The following is a 24,199-nucleotide window of genomic DNA, read 5'->3' on the forward strand; positions in this document are numbered from 1 at the left end:
ACACACGCAACAGACGCTCACACATACAAAGAGATAGCTGATGAGAGGCTGGACAAGATCGATAGACACTCACCTCATATTGATTAAGTATTGGGCCAGAGCCACCGAGTCCGGATTGCCGCTGATGGTGATGGTGCGGTCGGTGTTGCCGCCCTCGCGCTCCTCGCAGTTGGAGATCCGGATCATGGCGCCGGAGATCTGGCGGATCTCGGCGATCTTGGTGCCTCCCTTGCCGATGATGCAGCCGATCAGGTCGTTTGAGACGGTCATCTCGTGCTGCTGCTGCTGGGCTCGGTTCGCGGGATTCGCTGTACGCAGTTGCGACCCGGCCAGGGCAGCCAAGGCTGCTGGGGCAGAGCCTAGATTAGATTGGAAATCTGTCTGGCATCTGGCCGCAGAAGCGCTCAACTCACCTGTGTGGTTGATGCCCCCAGTGCTGGCCGGATTCATCCCAGCCAGGCCCAAGGCGGCCAGACTGGCCAGCGGGTTCTTGGCCACCTGTTCGCAGAGCGGGACGAGAGGACGAAATGCATTAGATTGGATTAGATTCCGATTTCACCGACTTCTTTTGAGGGTTTCGTGGGTTAAGGTGTCTGTGTATGTATACAGTTGGGTTAATTATAATCTATTTATCTGAGGGCGGGGTCTGTATTGGGGGAGGGAAGAGATCACAAGATCACAACACAACGCGCGTCAACTTCCAGTAACAGGTAACGCAGATGGAACATAACAAAAGGGTGGTAGTCGGAACGGAAACGGAAACAGGAACAGAAACGCAAAAGCATCAAACAAATAGTTACAAGAACAGAATGCAGTAGGCAAAAGCAAACGGGATACAAGATATACTCCATCTTCAGCTCTTTTTACATACACCATCGAGTGGACTGTGGCGGGGATTGTGTTTCTCTTTGTACATGGAGCCAGGAGTTCGGCAATGGATGTGTGTAAGTATTTTTGTGCAGTGTAAGCTGATGTGTATGGATCTGGCTTCTCCGCTGTCTAATGTTCTTCTTCTGTGTGTGTGTATTACTTTGGTTTACGGTTGCTCTACACAATTTACAAGTTGGCTTTACAAAATATATATATTATATAAAGGAATAGAGACATATAGATGGAGGGACAAAGATAAATAGAGAAAGAGAGAGAAATGGTTGACACATTGAATAGATTTACAAGGGATACACCTAGGAGAAGCTTAAGCTTGACAACTAACTTAATCTGAGACTGCATTAATATATCTTTGATGTTTGCATTTGAGTTTACTACGAAAAGTATGCTAATGAAAATGATTTCCTTTACACAGCTTCCTAAATCTGGGTTAGGTTGCCCTTCCTTGAGGCGGAATTCAATGCATTCTGAAGTTGCTTCTTGTTTTTGTTGTTTTTATCTTTTCACCAATAACACCTACAGCAAATAGCATACACACACTGGCAGGCACGCACACATGTGCATGTAATCTGGGACTCGAAAGGGTGAAGAATTGAGGGTGACTTTGGGGCTTAGGCGGAATAGTGAAGGGAGAGGTGTGGAGGAGTGGGACTATGCACGCGCTCTATAAATTAATCAAATCAAATGCAACACTTGCAAATATGTTTCGAATAATTGCATCCGAATGCAGCTTGCAGCTGAGGGAGAAAGGGAAAGGGAAACGGTGGCAGATGATATACTACAGAGGAGAGCGCACAAAAAAGAGGGATAGAGAAAATCTCAAATAAATCATACAATATTGAAATGCTTTGTGTGCTTTTATTTCTGTGTGCATGTGAGAGTGGGCCAGATGCAGCTGTATGTGTGCGTGGGCTATGTGGAGGTTCCGTGTGTTTGTGTTTGTGTGAGAGCTTAGGAAACAAGAACTGAAATATTTATCAAAATGCAATACGAATTTCAAATGAAACAAATAAAACATGCGCATGGAAATATTTTATGACCCAAAAATGAATTGCAACTCAATAAAAAGTTCAGTGACAGGGAGGGGCAAAAAGAGAGTGGGGCGGTAAGGGGGGAACTACAATGGATTATCTAGCAAAAACTGTCATAAAAACTTGTGTGTGTTGGCATATTAACAAACACTTCTTGCCAAGCACACACAACAACACGTACATACGCATACACACAGATACAGAAAGAGATACAGATAGAAAACAAGTTGAAACAGTTTTCCAAGACTACGAAAAACTTTAAGTTTGCGAGGAAAGAGAAGGGTTGGGGGACCATAAAGTGCATTTTTTGATGACTCTTGGCTGGGATAAAGGGTTCGCTTTGGTCCTCGGATTCCAAGTCCCCTTGGTCTGATTTTTAGTGTGACTTCGCCCAACGACTTTGTGGCGGCAACGACTTCAGGGACCTGGACCTGGACCTGGACTTGGACCAGGAGCTGCACCTGGCCCAATGCTAATATCATTGAAATGCGGCCAACGGTTGCGCCGACGGGGGATCGTAAAAGAAATGTCAAAGGTAGTAAACTGGGTATACAAGCTACAAAAACCGGAACTTGGGGCTACGGAGGAGGTTGCTACGGCGGGTAGAAGTACAACAGCAACATACGAACACAACTACCTACACTCAGAATGAAACTGGTGATTTGACTTTACCGAAATCAGAACAGTGTTTATGAATTTGACATCTACTAATTACGTTATATCATTTTACTTGAATTTCTATTAGGTTATGGAGTTTATTTTACACTCTTGGAATACAATTTGTATTAAAAATAGAAGTAGGTAATGGTTAGAGTCACAACTTTAAGTATAATGAAATGAAATAACAAAAAAGGTGGTTTGCATATCTTAAGAATAAACCAAAAATCTGTAATTAATCACTCTGAGTAACATTTATTCTTTATGAGGTTGTTCTTTGGTTAAAGTTTGATTAAAAAACTAAAAATTTAAATTGAAATGATTCTTCTCAGAATTATTGTTCATAAGGCAACAGCAGTTAACCCTGAAAACTTCAAAAGTTTGTTGGTCAAAGGCTCAAGTTTTTTCTGAGTGCTTGATAGTCTAGTGTGAGGGAGAGAGTGCAGGCAGGTGTCAGGGGGCGGTACATCAGCATGCTCTGCCTGGCGGAGTTGGATTCTCGGGTCATGTTGCGTTTGATTATATTGGTTAAACGAGTACAGTTTCTTTCAAGAGTCTGGTGGAGATATTGGTGTTCTTGAACCGAATCGCATCGATAGCTTAAAACTCACATCGGGCATTTGCTGTAGGTGATGGTGGTGTGCTGGTATCGCTCCTTGTAAATGTGCCCCCTTTAACAAAGGATCCGCCAAGCCTGAGATACCAGCATGTAGACCGCCGGTAGCCAGGGCAAGTGGAAACACTGGACAGGTCTATGTTCGATTGATTGATTGATTGATTGATCATTACGGTTGTGTGTGTGTGTGTGTGTGTGTATATGTGTTCGGTGTGCGTGTGAGGAGTTACAATTTTGATTTCGTGTTTTATTGTTTTGCGAATCAAATCATGTGGCCAAGGAAGAAAGAAAAGTAGAAGAACGAAAATTGTTTACCACGAATAAATGTCTTTCGGAACAAGTTGATTAAGATCTTAACTTTTTAGTTGCTATGGAGAGATGTAAGCTTATCAGATACATGTTTAAATATAGACGTATCGCTAGAGAAACTCTTGGAGAAAGCTTTCGAGACGTGTGTGCAGTTTCTGGTGTAGATTCGGGGGGTTTCTCAACGGGGATGGTTGCAACGCAGAACAAAGTATAAATGATTTCGGGGAAATGACATACTAAAAACAAATGATGACAGCTAAGAGGAGGGGCAGAGAAAGGGCTTCGTCTTCAAGTGGGACGTTTGGGGACTCCAGGAACCAAGGGGCAAACCACGTCATAAAGGACTCTAAGAATGTGGGTCTACTAGAGCAGGCCACATGGTGATGCCATGTCAAATCGCAGTCGCATTGGGTACTCTAACATCGGGATTAATCTATGTAAAAATACATATAACAGCAGCTCAAAAGCTAACCCACCAAACTGTACCCAATGTAAACCAAAATTGACAACTGCGGGGGGATTTTACACACTACACGCTGCATTTGGCTAACGAAGTTTAGACCAACACCGACAATAACCGGGACAGGAGGAGAGTGTGAGAGAGAGAGAGAGCGATTGTAGGACAGACAGAGAGAGAGAGAGAGATGGTACAACTAGTTTTTGATTTATTAAATTTTTTCTGGACATTAATTGAATTTGATGCGACAACAAGAACTTTGTCTGTTTTAGTTTTGAGAAACTTTTATTTTTCGTCAGGGCAATGGCTGGCGAGGGGGGCTCTGAAGGGCGGTGGACTGAACTGAACTGAACTGAACTGAACTGAACTTTACTGTGCTGAACTGTACTGTACTGCACTGGACTGACGGTACTGGGGCTGCAATGAATTGGATTGAATGGAAATTGTTTGCTGTTTGTTTTGCTGTTGTTTGCTGTTTCCTGTGGTTCTGTAGAGCACAAAATTCAATTTTGGTTCGGGATTTTTAACAGAGTTATAAACAATATTTATTGATACTGATGGAGAGAGAGAGAGAGAGAGTGGCGAGAGAGTGTGAGATGTGAGGGCTCGGGCAGGATTGGAACAGTATGCCATTGTTATAATTGCTAATTGCGTGGTTGATCTGGTGAAAGCTCATCTAAATATGTCGCCTTTTTGTTAATTGGATTTACCCGGTGTACAGCTACGTTCGAACGATTGACTGTACTACACACAATCAGGAGAGTTATCGAGAGAACGCAGGACGTTGGCAAGTAAGTGTATATAGTACTATATAGATGGGTGTTGAGTTAATCAATACTCGATACGATACGATTAGTTAGCTGGCACTCGAGGAGGAGTTTAATATCTTTGTGGATCTTGTTGTGTGTCGAGGTATTTGATTAATAGATGTTTACTGTTGGACTGGATAGATATGGCGGATATATGTAAGTAGATGGATGTTGGAGAGAGAGAGAGAGAGAGAGAGAGGTTGACTAGTGTAGTTTGAACATACTTCTTCACACACGCTGCCAGCGAGCCCTCTTCAGAACAGAACTTAGAGACTGAGCAGACAGTGAAGAGAGAGGAAGAAAGAGAGAGAGAGTTCTAGCCCCCGCTCCCCGCGAGCCTTTCTTTCTTTCACACGAACTCACTCGCCTCGCCTCGCCACGCCTTGAACACTTTTCGCTAAGGCGGGAGAAACCCAACGATTCTCCCCTCAGGATGCTGCGGATTCGATTCTCGGAGATCGAAGATTCCCGGAGACTCTAGCAGTGAGACAGAGACAGGTGCCGGGGCAGACTGAGAGAGAGACCGATCGCGCACGTACTCTCTATTCGCAGCCACACGCTCTTAACCTGAGAGAAGAGAGTGCAAAAGAAACTAAAAACAAAACAAAAATACATATTTAAAGTTTATTTGAAAATTGTTTCGTTAATTATTATCGTCGATCGATGGCTGTAAAGTTGGTTAACACATTAGTTCACTGATCGGGGTCACCACTTGGACTTGAAAATAGATGATTCTCATGGGTACGACCATAGGGAGCGGTAATCGGTATCGGTATCGGTATCGGTACAATAGATTGAGAGGTTGGGTTTAGAAGGGTCAAAAACGGGTCACAAATCGAAGGAGGTTCTTCTCTGGACAGCTATCGAGGGTCTCCAAGTGAAGAGTTTACGGAGAAAGAGGGAAAGGACTCGTGGACGGTGTTGCAAATTATAATCGGGGTCTAAAGAGACGAGCAGGGGAATCTGGATTATCGGCGGAAACACAAGATAGAGAAATATAGACAGAGAAATAGAGTGACATGAACTGAAAAGATAGATTGGGAGGATAAACAGAAAGTAAAGACGCGCAGTAACCAAAAAGATAGTTGGGCGAGGTCGTGGCAAAATCAAATAGATACAAAGTGGTTTAGCTGGACTTATGTGGGTTCGGTTAAGATAGAGACAGAGCGAGAGATATAGCTGCAGTGGCTGGCAATAGAGTACACAACACTGTTCACTGATCTTAACAACACGTTTAGCCTGGTTTTCTGGGTGAGAACTCGGCCAGACGGTCCGCCTACATACCTCTTGTGTGGGCACTGCGTAGTTTCCTTGAATGGTGAAGGCCTGTCCATTGGCCAAGATGACGGGTCCAGTCACCTGTGGCTTCGGTCGGTACGGGATGGTAGCACCGCGTGGCGGGGACTGTCGAGAAAGGGATAATTGGTGAGTGGAATCGGAAATGAGCGTACACATAAATTCTTCAACTTTACTGTCAGTTCAATACGGACAGGGCCTCAGAATTCACTAGTCTTGCAATCAACTTAAAATGGCTGCCTAAAAGAATGCAATGATAAATGTAAGCTTGTATATCGTTGCATACTTTCAGACTGTGTTACTAACGTTTTTATAACCATAGTAATTTCTGATGCCTAAAGTTTGAGTCATTAGTCTAGATAGAAAATAATAAGTCGCCGACTCACCTCCAACATGACAAGACATATCTGATAGATGCACTGGGTGATCTGCTCGGCACTGCCGCTCAAAGTAACCGCACGCTCTGTCGAATTGGGCAGCATTTCACTGGCCACTTGGATGGAGCAGCCTGTGGTCTGGCGAATTTCCTTGATCTTTGAACCACTCTTGCCTGCCCCCCGAGTGCGAATAAGAAGCATTAGTGTTGATCACTGGAGATAGCCATTACAAAGCACTTACCAATTAACGATCCACATTGACTGGCGGGCACAATCAATCGAATGGGTATTTGAGTTTTGCCAACTTTGCCTACATCATTGAACTGCGAGCACCACTGAAACGGGTCAGAAGTTAGTAATGTGATCCAGAAATGATTGGCTGTGGGGACGTCTCGTTGAGGGCCCTGCTAGTTGTAGCGCACACATACCTCTTCGAACTTCTTTGTAATGAGCGTAAATGCCGAAAAGATTGCATTAGTTGTACCAGACACAGTCACAATACGTTCCGGGCACGAGCCATCCGAAATGTTGATTTTGGCACCAGACTAGGGAGGGAATAAATACAGAATTAGATATGTTTCTCTATATGTTAGGGAGAAGAAAGCTTACCTCTTCACGAAATCTGTTGACAATTTCACCCTTTTTACCAATAATACTACCAACTTCCTGCAAAGAAACAAAACACAGAGAATATGTTGAGTATATGTACTTGGGAAACATGTTGCAAAGTAACATTTAAATGCTCTTAAGATGTATCCCGCTGGAGGCCATCAACTTGCCACCCTCCGCCGTCTGCGGACATCAAAAACACTTTAAGCGAGTTTCGCCTTTTTTTTTTTTTGACTGACTCTGTCAGCGGCGATGCTCAAATTTGATTAAATATTAAGTGATATTATGCCGGAGCATACAGCAAAGAGAGGCAGCGTGTGTGTGTAACTACTTTTGCATATTTAATTGCCACAAAAAGCAATTCACACGCGCCACACCCGCCGTCACCCACAGTGGCAACCAGAAAACACATACCCCCACCCAAACCCCAACCCAGCCCCAAGCGAACCCATTTCCCTTTCACAGTCAGTCGCCTGTCGTCGCTGGGACTGTCGCACGTAATGAAATTTGCGGCCAGCGTGTTTTACGCGTTTTAATTGATTGTAAATATCAGCACTGCCACAGCCAGTAACTGAGTTTCCAACAAAAAACCATGGAAAAAAGGAAAGGGGGTGTGGAAGTGGAGGTACTACAATAAGAGAATGGCTGAGAGGGCTCCTGCTTTTGTCCAGCAATTGTTTTACCTTACGCTTCTGAAATCCACCTTTTGGGGGATTCAATATATCAATCATGGTAAATAAGGTTTATGTTCATCCATCATTAAGATATAAGATCAATAGAGTGCTGTCTGGCCGATTAGCTTAAAATTTTAAGGAATAATAATAATAATATGTATATTAAAGAAATTTAAAAAGGAAATAAGCTCTGATAAATATATCAAGCTAGTCAGAGAATAATAATAGAAAACCTTCTCGTTTTCAGAATAGCCAACCAACTTAATTTCTACGTAGCATGCTTGCTATCCCATTTAGATTCAAAACAATTTATTTGGCCATGTTAAAATGTTGCCGTTCGCAGGCATTCAATTCTCTGGCCATAAACCATAGAACAACCTTCACAAATCCAAAGTGCAGCAATCCATTGTGGCAGACTAAAAGAGCACACCCAAGCCAAAGCCCAGCAAATACATCTTGGGGCGGGCAGCTTGCCAGCCAAAATGCAAACTGGGCAAAACAATGTGCGAGGGAACTGCTCCCAAGCCCTACTCCTCTCCTCATCTCCGATCTTGCCCTGACATCATCCGAATTTTTATGCGGTGCTTGCATTCTGGCCACTCTTCGCCAGAATATTTATGCCCACAAGAGCGAAATGGATGCAGGCCAGTTTAGTCGGCTGTATAGATATAGATATTTATTCTACACAAATGTCATGGCGAATTGGCATAATTATTGGCGTAATTATCGTTGGACGGCAGCGAACCCAATTCAGATGCGTTTTTACGCCTGTCTGCACTCATAGACGAATTTCTGGCCGGCCGAGGTAATTTATAGGACAACTTTGCTGCCACAACTTGGCCAGATATGAATTGTATCTGGCTGCGTAAGTGGTACCCAAGTGCGGGGCACGGCCTAGAGACTACGCACTTTCGGTGCCCCTCATAACCATTCAGGTTGATGGCTGCTCATCAGCGCCTCGGTCTCATCATCATCATTAATAATGTGGCCAGAAGCCGCTCTGATGTCCGTCCCAGTTCCCTCCATCCGCCCCCTGCTGCTTCCATTCAATTATCTCGTTGCCATTGCGGGCCAGCTCAGTTCCGTTCAGAAGTTTGCGCAATTTGCATAAATCGGATCTGGCTGACATTGCTTGATCCCATCACATCCATCCCTCCTTCAATCCCCATCTCCAACGGTCAAAGCCATTTCATTACAATGAATAGAGCGAAATTCGGGACTTTCACTTGAATGCATTGATTTGTCCTTTGCCCGTTTTACCCCCTGCTGTTCGCCCTGCCGGCAATTAAATTCCCAGCATTCCGTCATACAACTCCGGCAACAATGAACAATAGCATTTGGCATTTTCGCATTTTCCGATTTCCACATGCGTGCGATTTTCGTATGCAAAAAACACTTTGCGGTCCAGCTGGAACATTTTGGTGCTTTTTGTCGAATGTTTTGGCTTCGGTCCACGTCCACGTTGCTGCTGGCTGGGTTCGGTTTGGATAGCAGCTTGCATAAAATATGCATAGGAAATGTTGACATGTAGGCAGCCGTTTCAGAATGCCAGCATTCCGTTCTGTGGTCAGGAAATAAGTTTTGATTTCGATTGTCCGTTGCTATTGATTTCGTGTTGTATTCCCCACAGGAATTATTACAACTTGCTTGGCCTTTATTGAATACCAGCCTTGAACAAACAATGTGTAAAAAGAGGATAGAATTGGATTTTGTTTTGTAACAGGTTAGATAAGTTGATGCTTTTATAATTTCTTCTTTATTCTACTCCGACCGATTTCGCTCAACGTCAAAGAATTTCCGAATTCCTGTTTCTCTTTATTCTCCTTGCGCTCATCCGTAAGCGAGATAGATATATGTACACGTATTCGAACTCTTATACATATACAAACGGTAAAAAGGAATACAAGTTTACAGTTAACTTGGACTATTCTATTGTACTCTATTTTACAGTGGGTCTCGTAAGGTCATGTATTACATGGTAAACAGTGGGACTTATAAGTATGTTTTCTACCACTATATTATGAAATAATTAAATAAAATATTCCCCAAAGGAAACTGCAGCTCATTCTTCCATTATTCCATACAGAGGTTGTTTTTGGACTATGCTATGGTTGCATAATCGCAAAATATAGATCAGTAAAGACATCTTAAGTTGCTCGGGCACATCTCTTTGTACTTTCCCACACAATATCCAACCAAGCGCAAAATTTGGCTAGTTCCATTTATCACTATAAGACTACCCGAAGATTATGGCAATAACAATGGCCATCAGAGTAAGAAGAAGAGAAGCAAACAATAACTGAAAACGCATTAAAGCTGAGGTCCAAAGAATGGACAACGCTAATTGTGGGCCACAATAAAGGCAGCTGAATGAGGGAGTTGGGGAAAAGAGTTTTTGATGTTAGTGGAGCAGACAGTAAAGACGGAGAAAAGCGAAAAAAGCAGCAACAAGAACAACAAAACAAAGGCAAACAAGCGCGGCTTAGCTCAGACAACAACCCAAAAAAGTTCGAGTACCATGACTGGTCTCATGTTTTTCCCCTTTTCCGATCTTTACGGATTTTGGTTTTAATGTGTGGCGGCGTTGAAAATTGTATAAAAATAAGCGAATTGCTGCAACAAAGAAATCAGCAGCCACACTAACAACACCATCAGCGGCGAAAAATCTCTGGCAGCAATTGCGAAACCGTGAGAACCATTTATGGGAGCTGCTGCTGCCGCCGCTGCTCGGGCAAAGGAAAAATGCAAGAAAAACTTGCCACAAATGTTGGAAAATGCAATCTGACAGGGGGCCGGGGGTGCTCACATATGGCCTGCTGTGGCACACATGTGTCGCCCCTCCTACACTCCTCTACTCCACAATCCGCAATCTCCAATCCCCATCCCATCCAATAAATCATGCAGCGCATTTGTCGCCCTGCAAACTTTTTGTTTCGTATTTTTGGCCGTTGTGCATGTTGCATGTTGTTGTTGCTGCTGCCGCTGCTGCTAGTGGCAGGCAACAAGAAAAAAAAAAAAACTGTACAATTAAATTATTTACAATTTGCCAGGGCCAGATGCAGGACAGGGCCATGCTACGCAGCAAGTGGCAAATTTTAAATTTGATTAAATAACGAAAACAACGCACGGACGAATGAGAAATGTCTCCTGCAGGCGAAGGGAGCCCGGAATGCACTCTGGCGGCCATGCAATCCTAAGTCTTAATTTTAGTAATTGAATTGGAAAGTAAAACCAATGATGGAGACCAACTAATAAACACCGAAAATGGCATTTCTGCCCTTTTGAATCCATTACACAACATTACGGGCAAGCCCCAAAGTCGGACGGTTCGGAAAAAATAGTTAATTAAAATTAGACAAGTGCTTGGAAAATGTGGCAGACTGTGATGAAAATTCGCATAAAGGTGCCGTCGTCGGCGTCGTGCAATTTCACTAATTAAAAATGCATGATTCAAAAATAAGAACAACTGCAACAAATATCTCTGTCTACTGCCCTGACAATTCTAGGCGAGAGAGCAACCCACATTTCGGTTTCTTTTCTATGCAATTTGCGGCTGCTTGCCAAGAAATAAAAAGCCAAAAACCCAAAAAGACAAAAAGGAAAACCCAACAGCAAGCTAAACAAAAGAAAAAGGTGTTTTTCTGCGCACTCTGTCGCGCGATTGCATGGCAAAGTTGTTTATTTTCCCCGCTCTTCCGTTTTCTGTTTTCATTTTTCATAAATTAATTAACTGCATCACGACTTTGGACGCGACTGCATCTGTGACTCTGGCTCTGACTCAGACTGAGGCAGAGTGCGACTTTCGGCATGAAACTAATAAGCCAAGTTAATTAGAAGAGCAGGAAAATATCAAAAATACTTGGCTAACAATGGAAACTTTGGCTCTGGCGTTGGTCTGGCCTTGCAGTGCTTATAATTGTGTCGCTGACTGTATCTTCGTAAGGAGATTTTAAATTTAAATTTCCATTAATGAATGATTGCAATTACGATCGGCTTGCGATTTATTCTATAATGAGTCGGAGTAATCACAAAGCCAGCGAGTTAACTCCGCGTTTTATTCGATTCTCATGCTGGTTTTTCCATTTTTATTTTAATATTCTATGCTGCAAGAGTTTATGAGCAATAAATACTATGTTTTATATCTTTTTCTAATCTAACCAAACCTATCCCAACACCACTTCAGTTTCTTCCCATTAACCTCCCTTAACCTACCTCAAAGCTTCCCACTCTTTGAAGGCAATTAAACAATAGCAACCTCACGGATGCCGAGATTTGTGTCCAATTCAATTTTATGCCAAGTCAGTTGACAGTAGACCGCTGTTTACTCGCCGCTGACATATCTTTCTGCCTGCTCGCCACTTGATTTGCATTGCGCTTCGAATTTATTCACATCTGTGCGGCTGTTGAAAAAATCGCATAAATCATGCTAATCTATAACTATCGATCAAGAGACCAACGACAACAACAACAACTACAACAGACAGCCTCAGTCTGTCGGCGCCGTACAAAAGTGTCTTGGGAATTTATTGCCCGAATCCTTGCGTTGGCAAGAAAAAGAAAAGAAAATCTCAGAAAATGTGCAGAATTTGCATTTACACAATATTTATTCCTATGCTCGGAGACGCCTGCCTTTCTCGCGCTGCCATATTGTGTAAAAGCCGAAAAGTGCGCAATTATTCATGGGATCCGTGATTGGCGGAGGGATGCCCCACCAGGTAGCCATTCCTCGGCTATATGATAGACTTCACCCCTTCTCCATTTTGCCTTAATTTCGATGCTTTCTTTGTCCACTTGGTGGTGGCAGCGGCTGCTGCTGCTGCTTCTGCCATAAATTGTCGCGTCTAAACATATTTCTGGCCTTTTTGCCAATTTTCAGCTACACATCATGTAAAGAGCCCCGCCTTCTGCTCATCCCGCTGCTGCACTGGCTTGTCGCTTATCTGCACCTGTCTTGGCCTCTCAATTGCTCGTGGTATAAAAATACTATGCAACAACGGGCAAATATTTATAATTAAATCGATGCCTGGGCAAATCTAAGGCCTGCTGCGGGAATGGGGCTATAAAAAGATAAATGACAGCTTTGCCAGCGCAACACGTGCTCCAGCTCCAGCTCCAAGCTTCAGCTTCATCCTCCCCATCTTCTGGCCAAGATCTCTCAAGTGGCAAGCCTCTCATCGCATCCCATCTTAGCTCAACTCAACTCAACTAAAGTCAGCTGAACTCGAGAAACCACAACGACGAAGCGGATTTGCGTGACAGCCTTTTCTGGATTGTTGTTGGCGGCTAATGTCGTTGAATAATAGTTTTTAATGGCTGTTGACTGTTATTAAATAAATAAGCAGCTATTTAGTGTCGGTTCTCCTAACTCTTTGTTTAGTGCCGCTTTTATCTTGACTGCTTTGGCTGCCGTGAATCACTGACTGTGGAATACAGAGGCTGCAGTTCAATGGGACTTTGGTTGGGTTATCGCAGTTGATGAGGTAATTTCTGCATTCCCAAGTAATGGCTATTAAAATATGTATTTTTAAATCATTCTGCAGAGAACCCACACCTTTAATCACACATATTAAATGAGCCTAAGTAAACATTGATTAAAAAAACTCGATTGAAACGATTATCGCTTATTTAAGTCAAATGAATTCCCTTTTTCCTGTGTTTTTTCAGTATAAACTTTCGATATAGTTTGTTTTGAAAATGAGTCGCCCTTGGGTGTTTGTGCTGGAAAATTGCTACGAAAACATTTCCCTTGATTAAAGCGCACACAATGCGCTCCTGTCCTCGATGTGTGGTTAATTTTGTCCAGGCAAACATTTAAATATTTAATGTTTCACATGCCATCTTTTTGCAACTGGTTTAACCCGTTGTCCCGCAGGCTGATTTGCTATGTGAAATACCCGCTGGTCCTACCTGTCAGGTGCTCCACCATTTACATATCATATATATACATATATTCGACTTTTGTTATTGTACGCAACGAAAACAATTTATAAATTGCTGTATTTTATTTGTTTGGTTTTTTATTACTCATATCTGGGAGCCGTAATGATTGTTTAATAGCCGATGCCTTACTCCGTCTCGTTTTTATGGTCCTATATATTTATGTATATATCTCTACGCAGTCATATACCAACCAACTCCCCCTCACTTCCCCTCTCAATTTGCCTACCTTCCCGGCATGTCCCTTGCAATCGCATAATGCGTGACGTGGCGCGTATTTAATTTTAATTTGCATACAAAATGCACGCGTTAATTTGTAATTTTTTCATTAATGTTTGCCCTGGCCAGGTTGCCTTTTGTTGGCCATCTCTCTCCCAGCCTGGTTATTGATTTTCGTGCCAATTGAAAAAAGAGGCCCATAAATATTTAAGATGTCGGAGCTCAATGGTGTGCATAAAAGCGTTTATATTTTAATAGACCCAGAGTGGGTGGAGTCGTAAAGGAAGTTGCCCGCTAAGAGTGGGGTTCTCCTTTCAAAGGAAATGTCACTTTGTGATTTCTACTTTACTTTCGTTTAATATTTAATTTAATCTCCACCCACCCACAGCTTAAAAGTTAACAAATTTATCACAAAGACTCTTTCAACTTACCTTTCCTTGCATAATCAGCCTTATTGTGAGTGTCACCGATGGGTCCTCGTGTTTAATGGACGCACCGCCCGCACTGCTGCTCGTGTTATTGTCTTCCATGGTATCTATTTTGCTGGCTTTGTGTTGACGCGGTTTGGATGAAGTGTATCTGGATGTTGACCGTGCTCAGCGGTCTGTATCGCAGCAGTGGTTCTGTCTTTTCTGGGCTCACCTCCGACTAAGTGTTAGGGGCTTTGTAAATATATAACTTTGCTGCTATATACCAATCATAAATGACCGATACATATACTATACATATATAGAGATAGAGATTTGGCTACTTTTCTTCTGCTTGCTTGCGGTTTTGTATGCTTCTCTAGATTAAATTAAATTGGTGGTGTCTTTTGCTAGTCGTACTACGTTGTTGGCTTAAGCTCGCTGCGTTCTCTTTGCCGCTCGAATCTTCCTCAGTGTTACTGTTTCCTCTTCAAATGCAACAAATAATCACGGCTATGAAAATATCTCTTCTGCTTTCCTGCCTTCAGAGTTCTCGTAAGTTTATTGTTGAGCAAAAATACTGTTGCTTAGCTGATGCATTTAGAGATGTACATTTATTGGGTGCCTGTTGGGCTGCAAAGAGAGAAGAGAAAGGTGATGGTTAGTTTGACTTGCATAAATCATTTCAGCATTTCAGAAACGCATTTTCAGAATTTAATTTGGCACTTAAAAATGTCTAATTCTCCACTCGGACCAATAAATCACGAAATTAGCCAAATTAGTTTTGAGCACAAAGTGCCGGCAATGCATTTAATCACATTCCCATGCACAGTTCACGACTTCCGGCACTTTCGGATGAGCCCGACAACAACAATGAGCACGGGAGGGTCCCCAGCCGGACTCGTTCATCATCCACATTTTTCTGGCAGAGAGCTGGCCCCTGTCCTGGGCCTGTTTGTAATTTTGATATGAAATTCTTCGTTCTCTTATTTTTTTGTGATTTTCATTTTTCTTTTTTTTTGAACCTGCGCCAAGTTTTTCCGCATATTCCAAACGATGTGTATGTACTCGGGAATATATCTTTATATATATAATATTGATGTACTCCCGCTGTTGCTGTTGTTGTTGTTGTTGTTGTTGCTGGGACATTTCTTACGCTTGAAATCACTTCATATGCAATTTAGTACAGATACTCGTACACATTTTTCGCTGTCCCCTCCTTATCCTCTCACCCCCTCCTTTCCACAAATTCCCAGCATAACTCGATGTACCCGGTGTACATATGCACATGTACGGATATGTACGAGTGTTGCCGGCGGCATCAGATCAGCACCAGGCAGAAATCATTCCCGGGGGGCACAAGAAATATTTGCGCAGCGACCAACGCGATGACTACCAAAAGCTTCCTGTCATTTCCCTCGGCTCCATCCCCTGTCCTCTGCCTTCCGTCCTCCGCCCTACCCATCTGGGGAGTCTGATGGCAGAGTTGTTTATGAAATTATGCGCACTAATTCCCCATGTAACGTTCGCTCCACTCACCTAGACAGAAAAAGCCAAAAACTGACAGCAATACAATTCCGAAGCTTAGACTCTACACCAAAAATGCGCATAATTTGTCCGAGTCTGCTGCACTTAACATCTGACAGGATAACAGGAGGCAAAAAAGAAAACCTGGGCACGGCCACGCCTAATTTGAATGTTCCGGTCAGAGGTTATTTCTATCCTATTCGGGGGGAGGCCACAAGAACCAGATTAAGTGGTGATTAATGCCAGGCCAACTATGATGCTGTTTATGCAAATTGAAGAGCCGATAAAGAGTAGTTATCCACTGACGGTACATATAATTGTGGTTTCTCTTTAAATCTATTCATATTAAAGCTGGGAATCAAGCTGAAACTGGCATTAAAGTGTAATTTAGATCCCATTTCCCAAAGAATCTGACCAAAAAGCTTTTGTCAGAAGGCAAGCGATGCGGAGCTTTAAATCAAAAGTGTCATGAATGTATAATTACAGGACTTAGATTCTCGGAACCCTTTTAGCAGCCATCTGCCCGCATCAAAGATGAAAGTAAATTAGAAATTACATTTCTAGCTCCATCCTGTCGCACCCACGTGGGTATTCCATTCCCTAACAGGCCTGGCAATATGTAAATTGCACCTACAGGTATGACAATGGAGCCACCATTGGAAGCCAGTCAGTTTCCCCCTCCAGCCCATGTTAATATCTATTGCTCGGCACTGGGGAACGCCCGCAGCGATGTCTTAAGGTTGCACACCGGGGAATACCGCAATTGAAGGTCGGAGGAGGAGGAGTTACCCAGCAGGAGATGGCAGGACAACAATGACAGTTCTGGTTGCACACAATAGGGGATTTTGTAAGGAATGGGTTGGGCAGGACAGGACAGGAAGAGGAAGAGAGAGTGGCAAGTGTCCACGGCAAGTGCAATAAAATAATAAGTTCCGTTGCAAGAAATGTGCATTCTTTGCATTGCCCAGACAGGATGAGCTGAGAAAAATGAAGATGTCTCAGCAGAGCTCCATTATTTCATCTCCTCCTCCTTCCACTCTCAACTCATTATCAATCATACGCACTGTCTTACAGACAGACTCCGGCTTCGACTCCGACTTCTTTCCCACTTTTTAATGACTTTTTCTTGGCGGAGTAGCAGCAGGAGCAGGCGCAAGAACAGGAGAAGTACTAGCATAACTAGTTTTCTTTTAATTAACTCGACATATAAATGCCAATGTCTGTGATGGCAGCCAAACCAGTTTGCTTTCTAATTTTCTTTGGCTTTCCACACGCACACACAACGCTGTGTGGCAAGATGGGAAATGTGGCTGTGTGAAGAGATTTCTAATTTCCTGCAAGACACAAACAAAGCCACAAATCACAAAAGAATCTGCTCATCCGTCCGCTGCCACTCTCCTTCGCCAGCCAACTTCATCAAAGTTGGCAAATAGGAGTAACCCAGACATAAACTACGCTTCCAAACTCATTTACATACTCAACCATTCCGATTCAATTCAAAATTCTGGCAGTGCGGGGCACCAAGTTATGGTTTAATAAAAACGAACGAACAATAACCGTAGTCTACTTCGGGGCCCCCATAACTGGAAGGAAGATCTCTCCTAGGCACCTTTCAGCAACTTTTTCAATTCAATTTTGGGCTATCTCTCTCCTAAAAAGGGGAAAAGAAAACAAATACACAGACACAATAAATGCTAAATGCTGAACGTGACACACACATGCCTCAAAAGTGCTGTCATGTGTTCAGTGATGAGCTGGAGAAATGGAGAAATGGAGAAAGGGAGAAGGAGAGACGAGTGGCAGAGAGACTTTGTTGACGCCGTTGACTTTATACGTCAATTTCATCGCCGTCGTGAGGAGTTTTCGTTCCGTTTATGGCAGCCAAGGGAAAATGAGAGAAGGTACTGTGGCAGGCAGGGGATACCACTCCGAACAAACATCAACAGCAGGCGGAGGAGGCTGGGGCTGGTGCTCGGAGGCTTTCACCCCGGCTGTCTTTTCTAGTCACCAGCCTCGGCTCCCATGTCAAGTTGTCGTCGCTGACGACGACGACGACGACAACGGCGTTGTTGTGGCAAAGTCAACCGCATCATCATCATCACCGCCGCCGTCATCTGCCTTTAACAACATTTTCGTTACACTGTTCATCTTGGCTGCTGCTAAATTCTTCGCATCTCTGGGAAAAAGCCATGTACAAAGTGATTTTTCCAGACATTCCTGGAAAATTCTACATCATTTGTTGGCTTTTTATTTACTCAGTTAGTAATCAAAACTTCTGCTGGTCAGTTCTCTTGTCCACTTTGTGACAAAAGGACTTGTTTCGAATGGCTAACTTATCTATCTTTAAACCCTATATCTCATGATGAAATGCAGTCAATGCTGAGAATGCTTTCCCTGCAAACTCCTTTATGTAGAATTAATTTTTCAAATTAATTATGCACATGTGCAGCTGTCCTAGCAAAGGGGCTGGAGTTGTGGGCGTGCCGGGTATATATCTCTGAAGGTAGAGTGGCCTGGGGGCTGCGACAGCAAAGAGAAAACTCATTAAATTGCATAATTATGTGTACACACAAGGCCTGGGCCGTAGACGTGGCACACACAAAAACTTGTGTCGTCTCTTGTAATAATATTAATATTAATAACGTAAAATACTCAAACAAACTTTCGAGTCGAAAATGGTCAAGGCTTTTTGGATTGCTCGACATTCTTGGGCTTCAGTTGTGGGTCTCTCGCTTTGGTCCCTTGGCTGCACTTAATAACATTTCGGTCATGATTCCCTCTGCTCGTCAGGTCGTCATAATTTGATTTATGATGCGGTGGATGCCACTCACACACACAGCCGGGCAACTTTAAAAGATTTCCCACTTGAAGGGTTTCCTCTTGGAAAACTCGTTGCCTTTCCTGGCCCAACTCAAAGTGGCATGCCCTTCTCTCCTTCTCTCTACCTTCTTACTACCTATTTCCAGCAGCGGCAGCAGTGTTGCAGAAATATTTAATTGGCCGAGAACAGAGTTTAGGGGAAAATTATAGCATACTTATGTGGATTCGACACGGCAATTCGGAAAGGGTGGAGCAGAAGGCGACTGCCATATTAATTTGTGTCAAATAAGTAAAACGCAATTAAACGCACATGTCATCGCGTGGCCAAATGGCCAATAACCATGCGGAGAAATGGGGGTAGGCGGGTGGCAAGTGGGTGGCCAGTAGGACAGCCCGCAGCATCCGTTGCCACAAACACACACACACACACACACAGACACACAAACACAATCGATACACAAACAAAGCACCCCAGTCTGCAATAACAGCCATAACCATAACCAGAAAGCAAACGAATTGCCCGGGAATCCCTTAATATGATGACCTATTAAAATTACTCTATGCCATAACCACAGACCTCCACATCCCCCTCATATGCTCCACGCTCCTCTCCTCCAAAGGCAAAGCAATCTTTTTCTATGCCTATTACGGCATTTCTATATGTATTGTATATAGTTTTCTATTCCAGCAGGATTCCCCTTCCCCCTCCGCCGGCCCTCTATTAATGGTAAAATGATATTCTCCGCTAGTCAGTCAGCAATGATAAAGCAATTATTGGCCATCAACGGGGGAGCTGGCATGGAGTCCGAAAGCCAAAATGCTAGCAATGAGTACGTGAGTCGTGAGTGGGTTATGGCTTTGATTGTCACGTGGCTGTCACTTCCACTCACGGAAATCCCCCAATTTAATTTCCAATTACTTGGGCTTATGACCGGCCCCTTTACAATCTGTTGCCTAAGCTCTTCCCTTCAAGCTGGGCAAAGGAGGATTTGCATATTCAGGTATATCGTCCCTCTCATGTCAATTTCCTTTTAATGGCTAGAACTAAACTGCTGGATTAATAAATAAATCTGTGCTAGTAAATTAAACATTTCTATTCAGAGAGCTCAAGGTGCATTCCCCAAAAAGGGTGCCAGAGAAGGCTTTATATGATTAACTTGGATACAGAAATAGAATCAGGAGGGTATATTTTTCTGGGTTATCTCCTTTTTTTGGGGCTGCTGCTTTTGATACCGCCCTTTGACCCGGTCATCAGTTTGGGGCACTCTAATTAAATGTCACTTCGCATTGCCTGACATTTAAGTATCAAAATATTTTGCATTTGCGAGTGGACTAGCTTCTGGCTATGGCATATATATCATCGTTTTGTCTTTCCCTTTGACAAAGCACATGTCCACATCGCCGTCATCGTCATCCACACGAGGATGGATGATAAAGGATGCTGGGCCAGAATGAAATAGTATAACTTGCTGAGGGAAAAACCTGTGCCGACATTTTTGTCACTCTTGTCATTGTTTGTTGCATTGTCTCTCTGTGTATCATTCGCAACCCTCCTCGCTCCTCACTCCCCACTTCTCCAGCCGTCAGTCATCATGTGTGTGGCTGTGACATAATCCTTAATCCTTCTACTTTATTGTGCATTTACATTTTCAGTCTGTCAGTTGGCAGTCGGTCCTCGGTCCAAATCATTTCGAGCCCTAGCCATATATATAGCCTCTCTTTTCGACATTAAAATCCCCCCTGGCAGCTCTTTGTTGTGGCTGCCCCGGCCATACGCACAGTGTCAGCAAAAAGTTCACCAACAGTCTGCTCGGCAGCCTGATAATAACTTTAATGAGGCCACTCACTGCAGCCGAATTGTCCGCAATTCATGTTTATAATTTGACTTTTCGGACGGATTTAGTACGGTTCATAGTTTTAGGGCAGCAAACTCCCAACTATTTTCGAGCCCTTAGCTTGTGTGCCGAAATGACAGAATGCTTACTAAGGGAGTTGTTCCAAACGGGGAAATTATTAACTGGCTGTAATGTGCTGCTGTATCTATTTTTAAATTAATTTATTCGAATAGAATGAATAGGACAAAGCTTTGCAGAAAAACTTTGCCATAAACCATAATTAGTTTGGAAGTGAAAAGCTGCCGAAAAATAATCTAAAATGTTTACAGAAACTCAACATCAAATGTAGGTAGAGAGCATATATTAGTGGGTGTTCATAGTCAGAACTCTTCGCATTTCGTCATTTGATATTTCTGAATCCGATGCAAAGATGTCATCCACTTTCCTCATGACATTCCATTACATTTTCCACGTAGTTTTCCTATTGATTCCAATATTCCTTTACATTTCTGTACCCTGAATCCTTCTTTATTTCACCACCTTTTACCCCCTGTAACTACTCCCCATTTATTCGCCCTAACGCGGTCAATCACACGGTGTTCGCCATGGCTTTCTGCAAATTATTTGCTCTGTTCCTTTGTCGCTGGTTGTCACCAGCGAGGCACCACTAAGTATCTGCCAGATACATTTTCTTTGGCTGCAGATTTACGCTCTGCACCCTGCACTAATTACGAACTGCAGAAGTCCCCAGCCCCCGAACCCCGTCCGGCGTCTTGCTTCTTTCCGCAGTGCAACGAATTCTCGCGTCTCATAAATTAAGTAGGCCACCCATAGACAAGTGAATACAGAGACGCCACCTAGCTTTTGCTGCAGCTCAGCGGGCTTAGGTCCAAGATGGAGGCGCATCTTTATTAACGCCGACGACGTCAACGGGGCGAAACATTACAAATGTTGCCACGCAAAAAAGAAGAACACACAAACACACAAACACACATAGACACACGCACGCACCGAGGAACATATGGACTTGCACCTGTGTGGCATGTACACCTGTCTTGAGACATCGTCATCGTCTGTCTGCTTGAAGAAATCTTATTAAAAACAAGAGGAGAAAAACTAGGAAAATAGGGAGATAGAAAAAACAGCAACCGACTGAAAAAATATGGCCCAGGCCATGTTTGTTTCCATCTCCGCGTTTGTTGTGTTGTTGCAGTAGCGGAAGGCACCGTTGCAAGTCGCATAAATTACATGCACCCCCTGCTCCCCCTCCCCCTTTTAGCCCGTTTGCACCTCTCTTCAGGGGGCATTCGCCTTTTTAGCACCCAAAGATGATTATGCCAAAGCATGAAATGCGATTTGGCGTGCCATCATCATCATCATTATCTTTCATCGTCATCATCATCGCCAGAGACTGCCATCAAAGGCGGCGTTAATTTCTTAAACAAGATTTGTTTCCCATTAAAAACAACAATGTTTGCCAGCCATCTCTATGTAGGTGAAGTATAATGGAGACAGAACTCAAGTTGGCAAAAAGGAAAGGGGAAAACAAATTAAAATTCAATTTATGAGGATAAGCATCGATAAAGAACTATTGCCAAGTAATCAGAAACTAATGTATGACTCAAGAGTCTCTCTCTTTATCAAAGTCCTGATTGAAGTTGTTCTCAAATTTGAGTTTAATTGAAACGTTATCAGCTGTGTGTGGTGCAACCACAAGTAACCCAATAGCAGTCTTAAGTCTGTGATTTCAAAACCAAAACCAATTAAGGCTGCGGGGAAGCCCCTTCAGGCTTGGCCATTAATTAGCTAATTGAATATAACTGACCGATCTCGTTATCCTGGCGCTAATTAGAAGCCAAACGTTGCCACACGATGTTGCAGCGCTGAAACTCTCCTAAGAGCCTGCAGCAGAATCATTGCAACACCAAACACTCCTGTGCACCGGAGGGAAGTTGTGAAAATATTTTGCGAACTCGAAAAGTCCATCTCAATCTCTCTCTCTCTCTCTCTTTGAGCCACCTACACCTGTGGTTTCAAACATTTTGTCGGTCAAATGTCATTGGGATTCACTGTGAGGGGCGTGGCCGATTTCAACTTTTTCGACAGGTATTAGCTTACATGGTAACTGACGTAAAAGTTGGCAGTTGTGTTTGCCCGTGGAGGGGCAGCGGGCGGACGAGAGCTTTTCGTTCTCGGCTTTTATGCAACAGTGCACTTCGAAAAGTATCTGATAGTGCAAGTCTAAGCCACACACACATTGGGTCTTTAGTATGGTTTCGCAACAACAATAACAACAAAAACAACAACAAGAAAGACCACAACAACAGCAACTAGAACATGAACCCAGTCAGCATATGAAAGTCGCTTTAAAAGGCATTAAAATTCATTTAGGTTGCCCCCGCGCCCAACCACCCACACAGAAAGCCCCGGGGAATGGAAAGTGGGGAAAGGATGAGGTGGTGGTGCCGCATCGATATTGAAATTTATGCTTCAGATTTAACTAATAATGCAGTTAAATCCTGTCAGAGCAGACCAACTTGGAAGCGGAGCTGTAAGTAAAGCAATCACACGCTTCATAAGCCAAGGCAGACGCGACTTTGTGCCCCAGGTGGGGGTGGGCGTAGGGCGGTGGGAGATTTAGCCAGCCTGACTGGTTTAGTGGGGCTTGGGGAAGCAGCAGAGGTGGGGGCACAACAAACACAATTGAATAAGCGAGGCAATCAATCAAAATACAAAATCTATTAAGGAGCAGGAAGACGCAGACATTCGCCCCAAAGGAAGTTTTCCGATGTCGAAGACAGTGGGGCAAATAGGGAGCCTTTAGAACCTAAACTATGGTAAATACTACAGATACTAAGTTAATATTTCGTCTCAGTAATGTAAGACCATTGAGATCACAGCTAAATTATATTTACTTTGATGATTACTGATTTTTAAATCAAAAGATATTTAACATAGATTATCAGCCCATTACGACCATGGTAACATCCGCCTCGAACCAACTTAAAGCCTTAATGAACTTTGCAAGGCACAAGACTCAATTCCAATTAGAGAGCGTTAGAAAATCTCTTCCGTTCGTTTTGATCGAACGTCGGGGCCAATTTAAAATGTTGCAGCTCCGAGTAAGTAAATGACATAAATTAATAATTTCATCGCTTTTGTGCCCAAAGAGGGAAATATGGAGCGTCTCCCGGCGTAGAGACTCCGAAATGGAGTCTGAAACAAAGTGCTTTCCATTTTAATTTATTAATTTAATGATGGGCCAGCGGCAGGGGGCGGCTGTCGATGTCGTCGGGCGGAGAAAGAAATTGCCTTGGCAAAGCAAATTTTGAATTTTTAATTCAATAAAGCGACAAAAATGCTTCCCATTGCAGGAGGAGTGGCTCCCAGAAGGGCAGGAGGCCAAGAGAGTTGCGCCAGGAGCAAGGATATTTAGCGCGACAGTCGTTGAGGCCATAAAATTTAAGGCAGCCCAAAAAGTTTTCCTCCCGGCTATTTTTAGAGACAAAATATGGGCAGTACATTAAATTTTCCGAAGGGCCAAGTGCTGGGGCGGAGTATGTGAGGGCGGATTTGGAAGGCAGAGGCGGAGGCCAGGACAAACGATGTCTTGGGGGCACGGAGAAAGCGGCAAGTCATAATGCTTATTGGATTTGAGCTGGCCAGAAATATAATTATGGCTTAGCGAAATAAAAAATGTGTTGGCAAAATGCGGGAATACGGCAATGGAA

The 24,199-nt window shown here is 43.3% G+C and overlaps 1 protein-coding gene across 20 annotated transcripts in view; it reads right to left on the reverse strand.

Annotated features, from left to right (window-relative positions):
- The window catches only part of LOC108108708 (poly(rC)-binding protein 3), a 95,710-nt gene that overhangs the window by 11,709 nt on the left and 59,802 nt on the right, over positions 1–24,199 (reverse strand). For 4 of the 20 annotated variants that reach the window (XM_017216831.2, XM_017216819.2, XM_017216817.2 and 1 more), the window contains 8 exons: positions 14,311–14,919; positions 7,050–7,106; positions 6,869–6,985; positions 6,682–6,775; positions 6,450–6,613; positions 6,052–6,171; positions 3,188–3,328; positions 74–498 (listed from right to left, as the gene is read on the reverse strand). In XM_017216831.2, coding sequence (XP_017072320.1) covers positions 74–498; positions 3,188–3,328; positions 6,052–6,171; positions 6,450–6,613; positions 6,682–6,775; positions 6,869–6,985; positions 7,050–7,106; positions 14,311–14,409 — 1,217 coding nt within the window. In that variant the 5' untranslated portion in view covers positions 14,410–14,919. The remainder of the gene's footprint in view (positions 1–73; positions 499–3,187; positions 3,329–6,051; positions 6,172–6,449; positions 6,614–6,681; positions 6,776–6,868; positions 6,986–7,049; positions 7,107–14,310; positions 14,920–24,199) is intronic. The other 16 variants (XM_017216832.2, XM_017216821.2, XM_017216836.2 and 13 more) reach the window with 12 other exon arrangements.

The sequence above is a fragment of the Drosophila eugracilis genome, unplaced genomic scaffold (assembly GCF_018153835.1).
Source record: "Drosophila eugracilis isolate 14026-0451.02 unplaced genomic scaffold, ASM1815383v1 contig_2154, whole genome shotgun sequence".
Classification (NCBI taxonomy): domain Eukaryota; kingdom Metazoa; phylum Arthropoda; class Insecta; order Diptera; family Drosophilidae; genus Drosophila; species Drosophila eugracilis.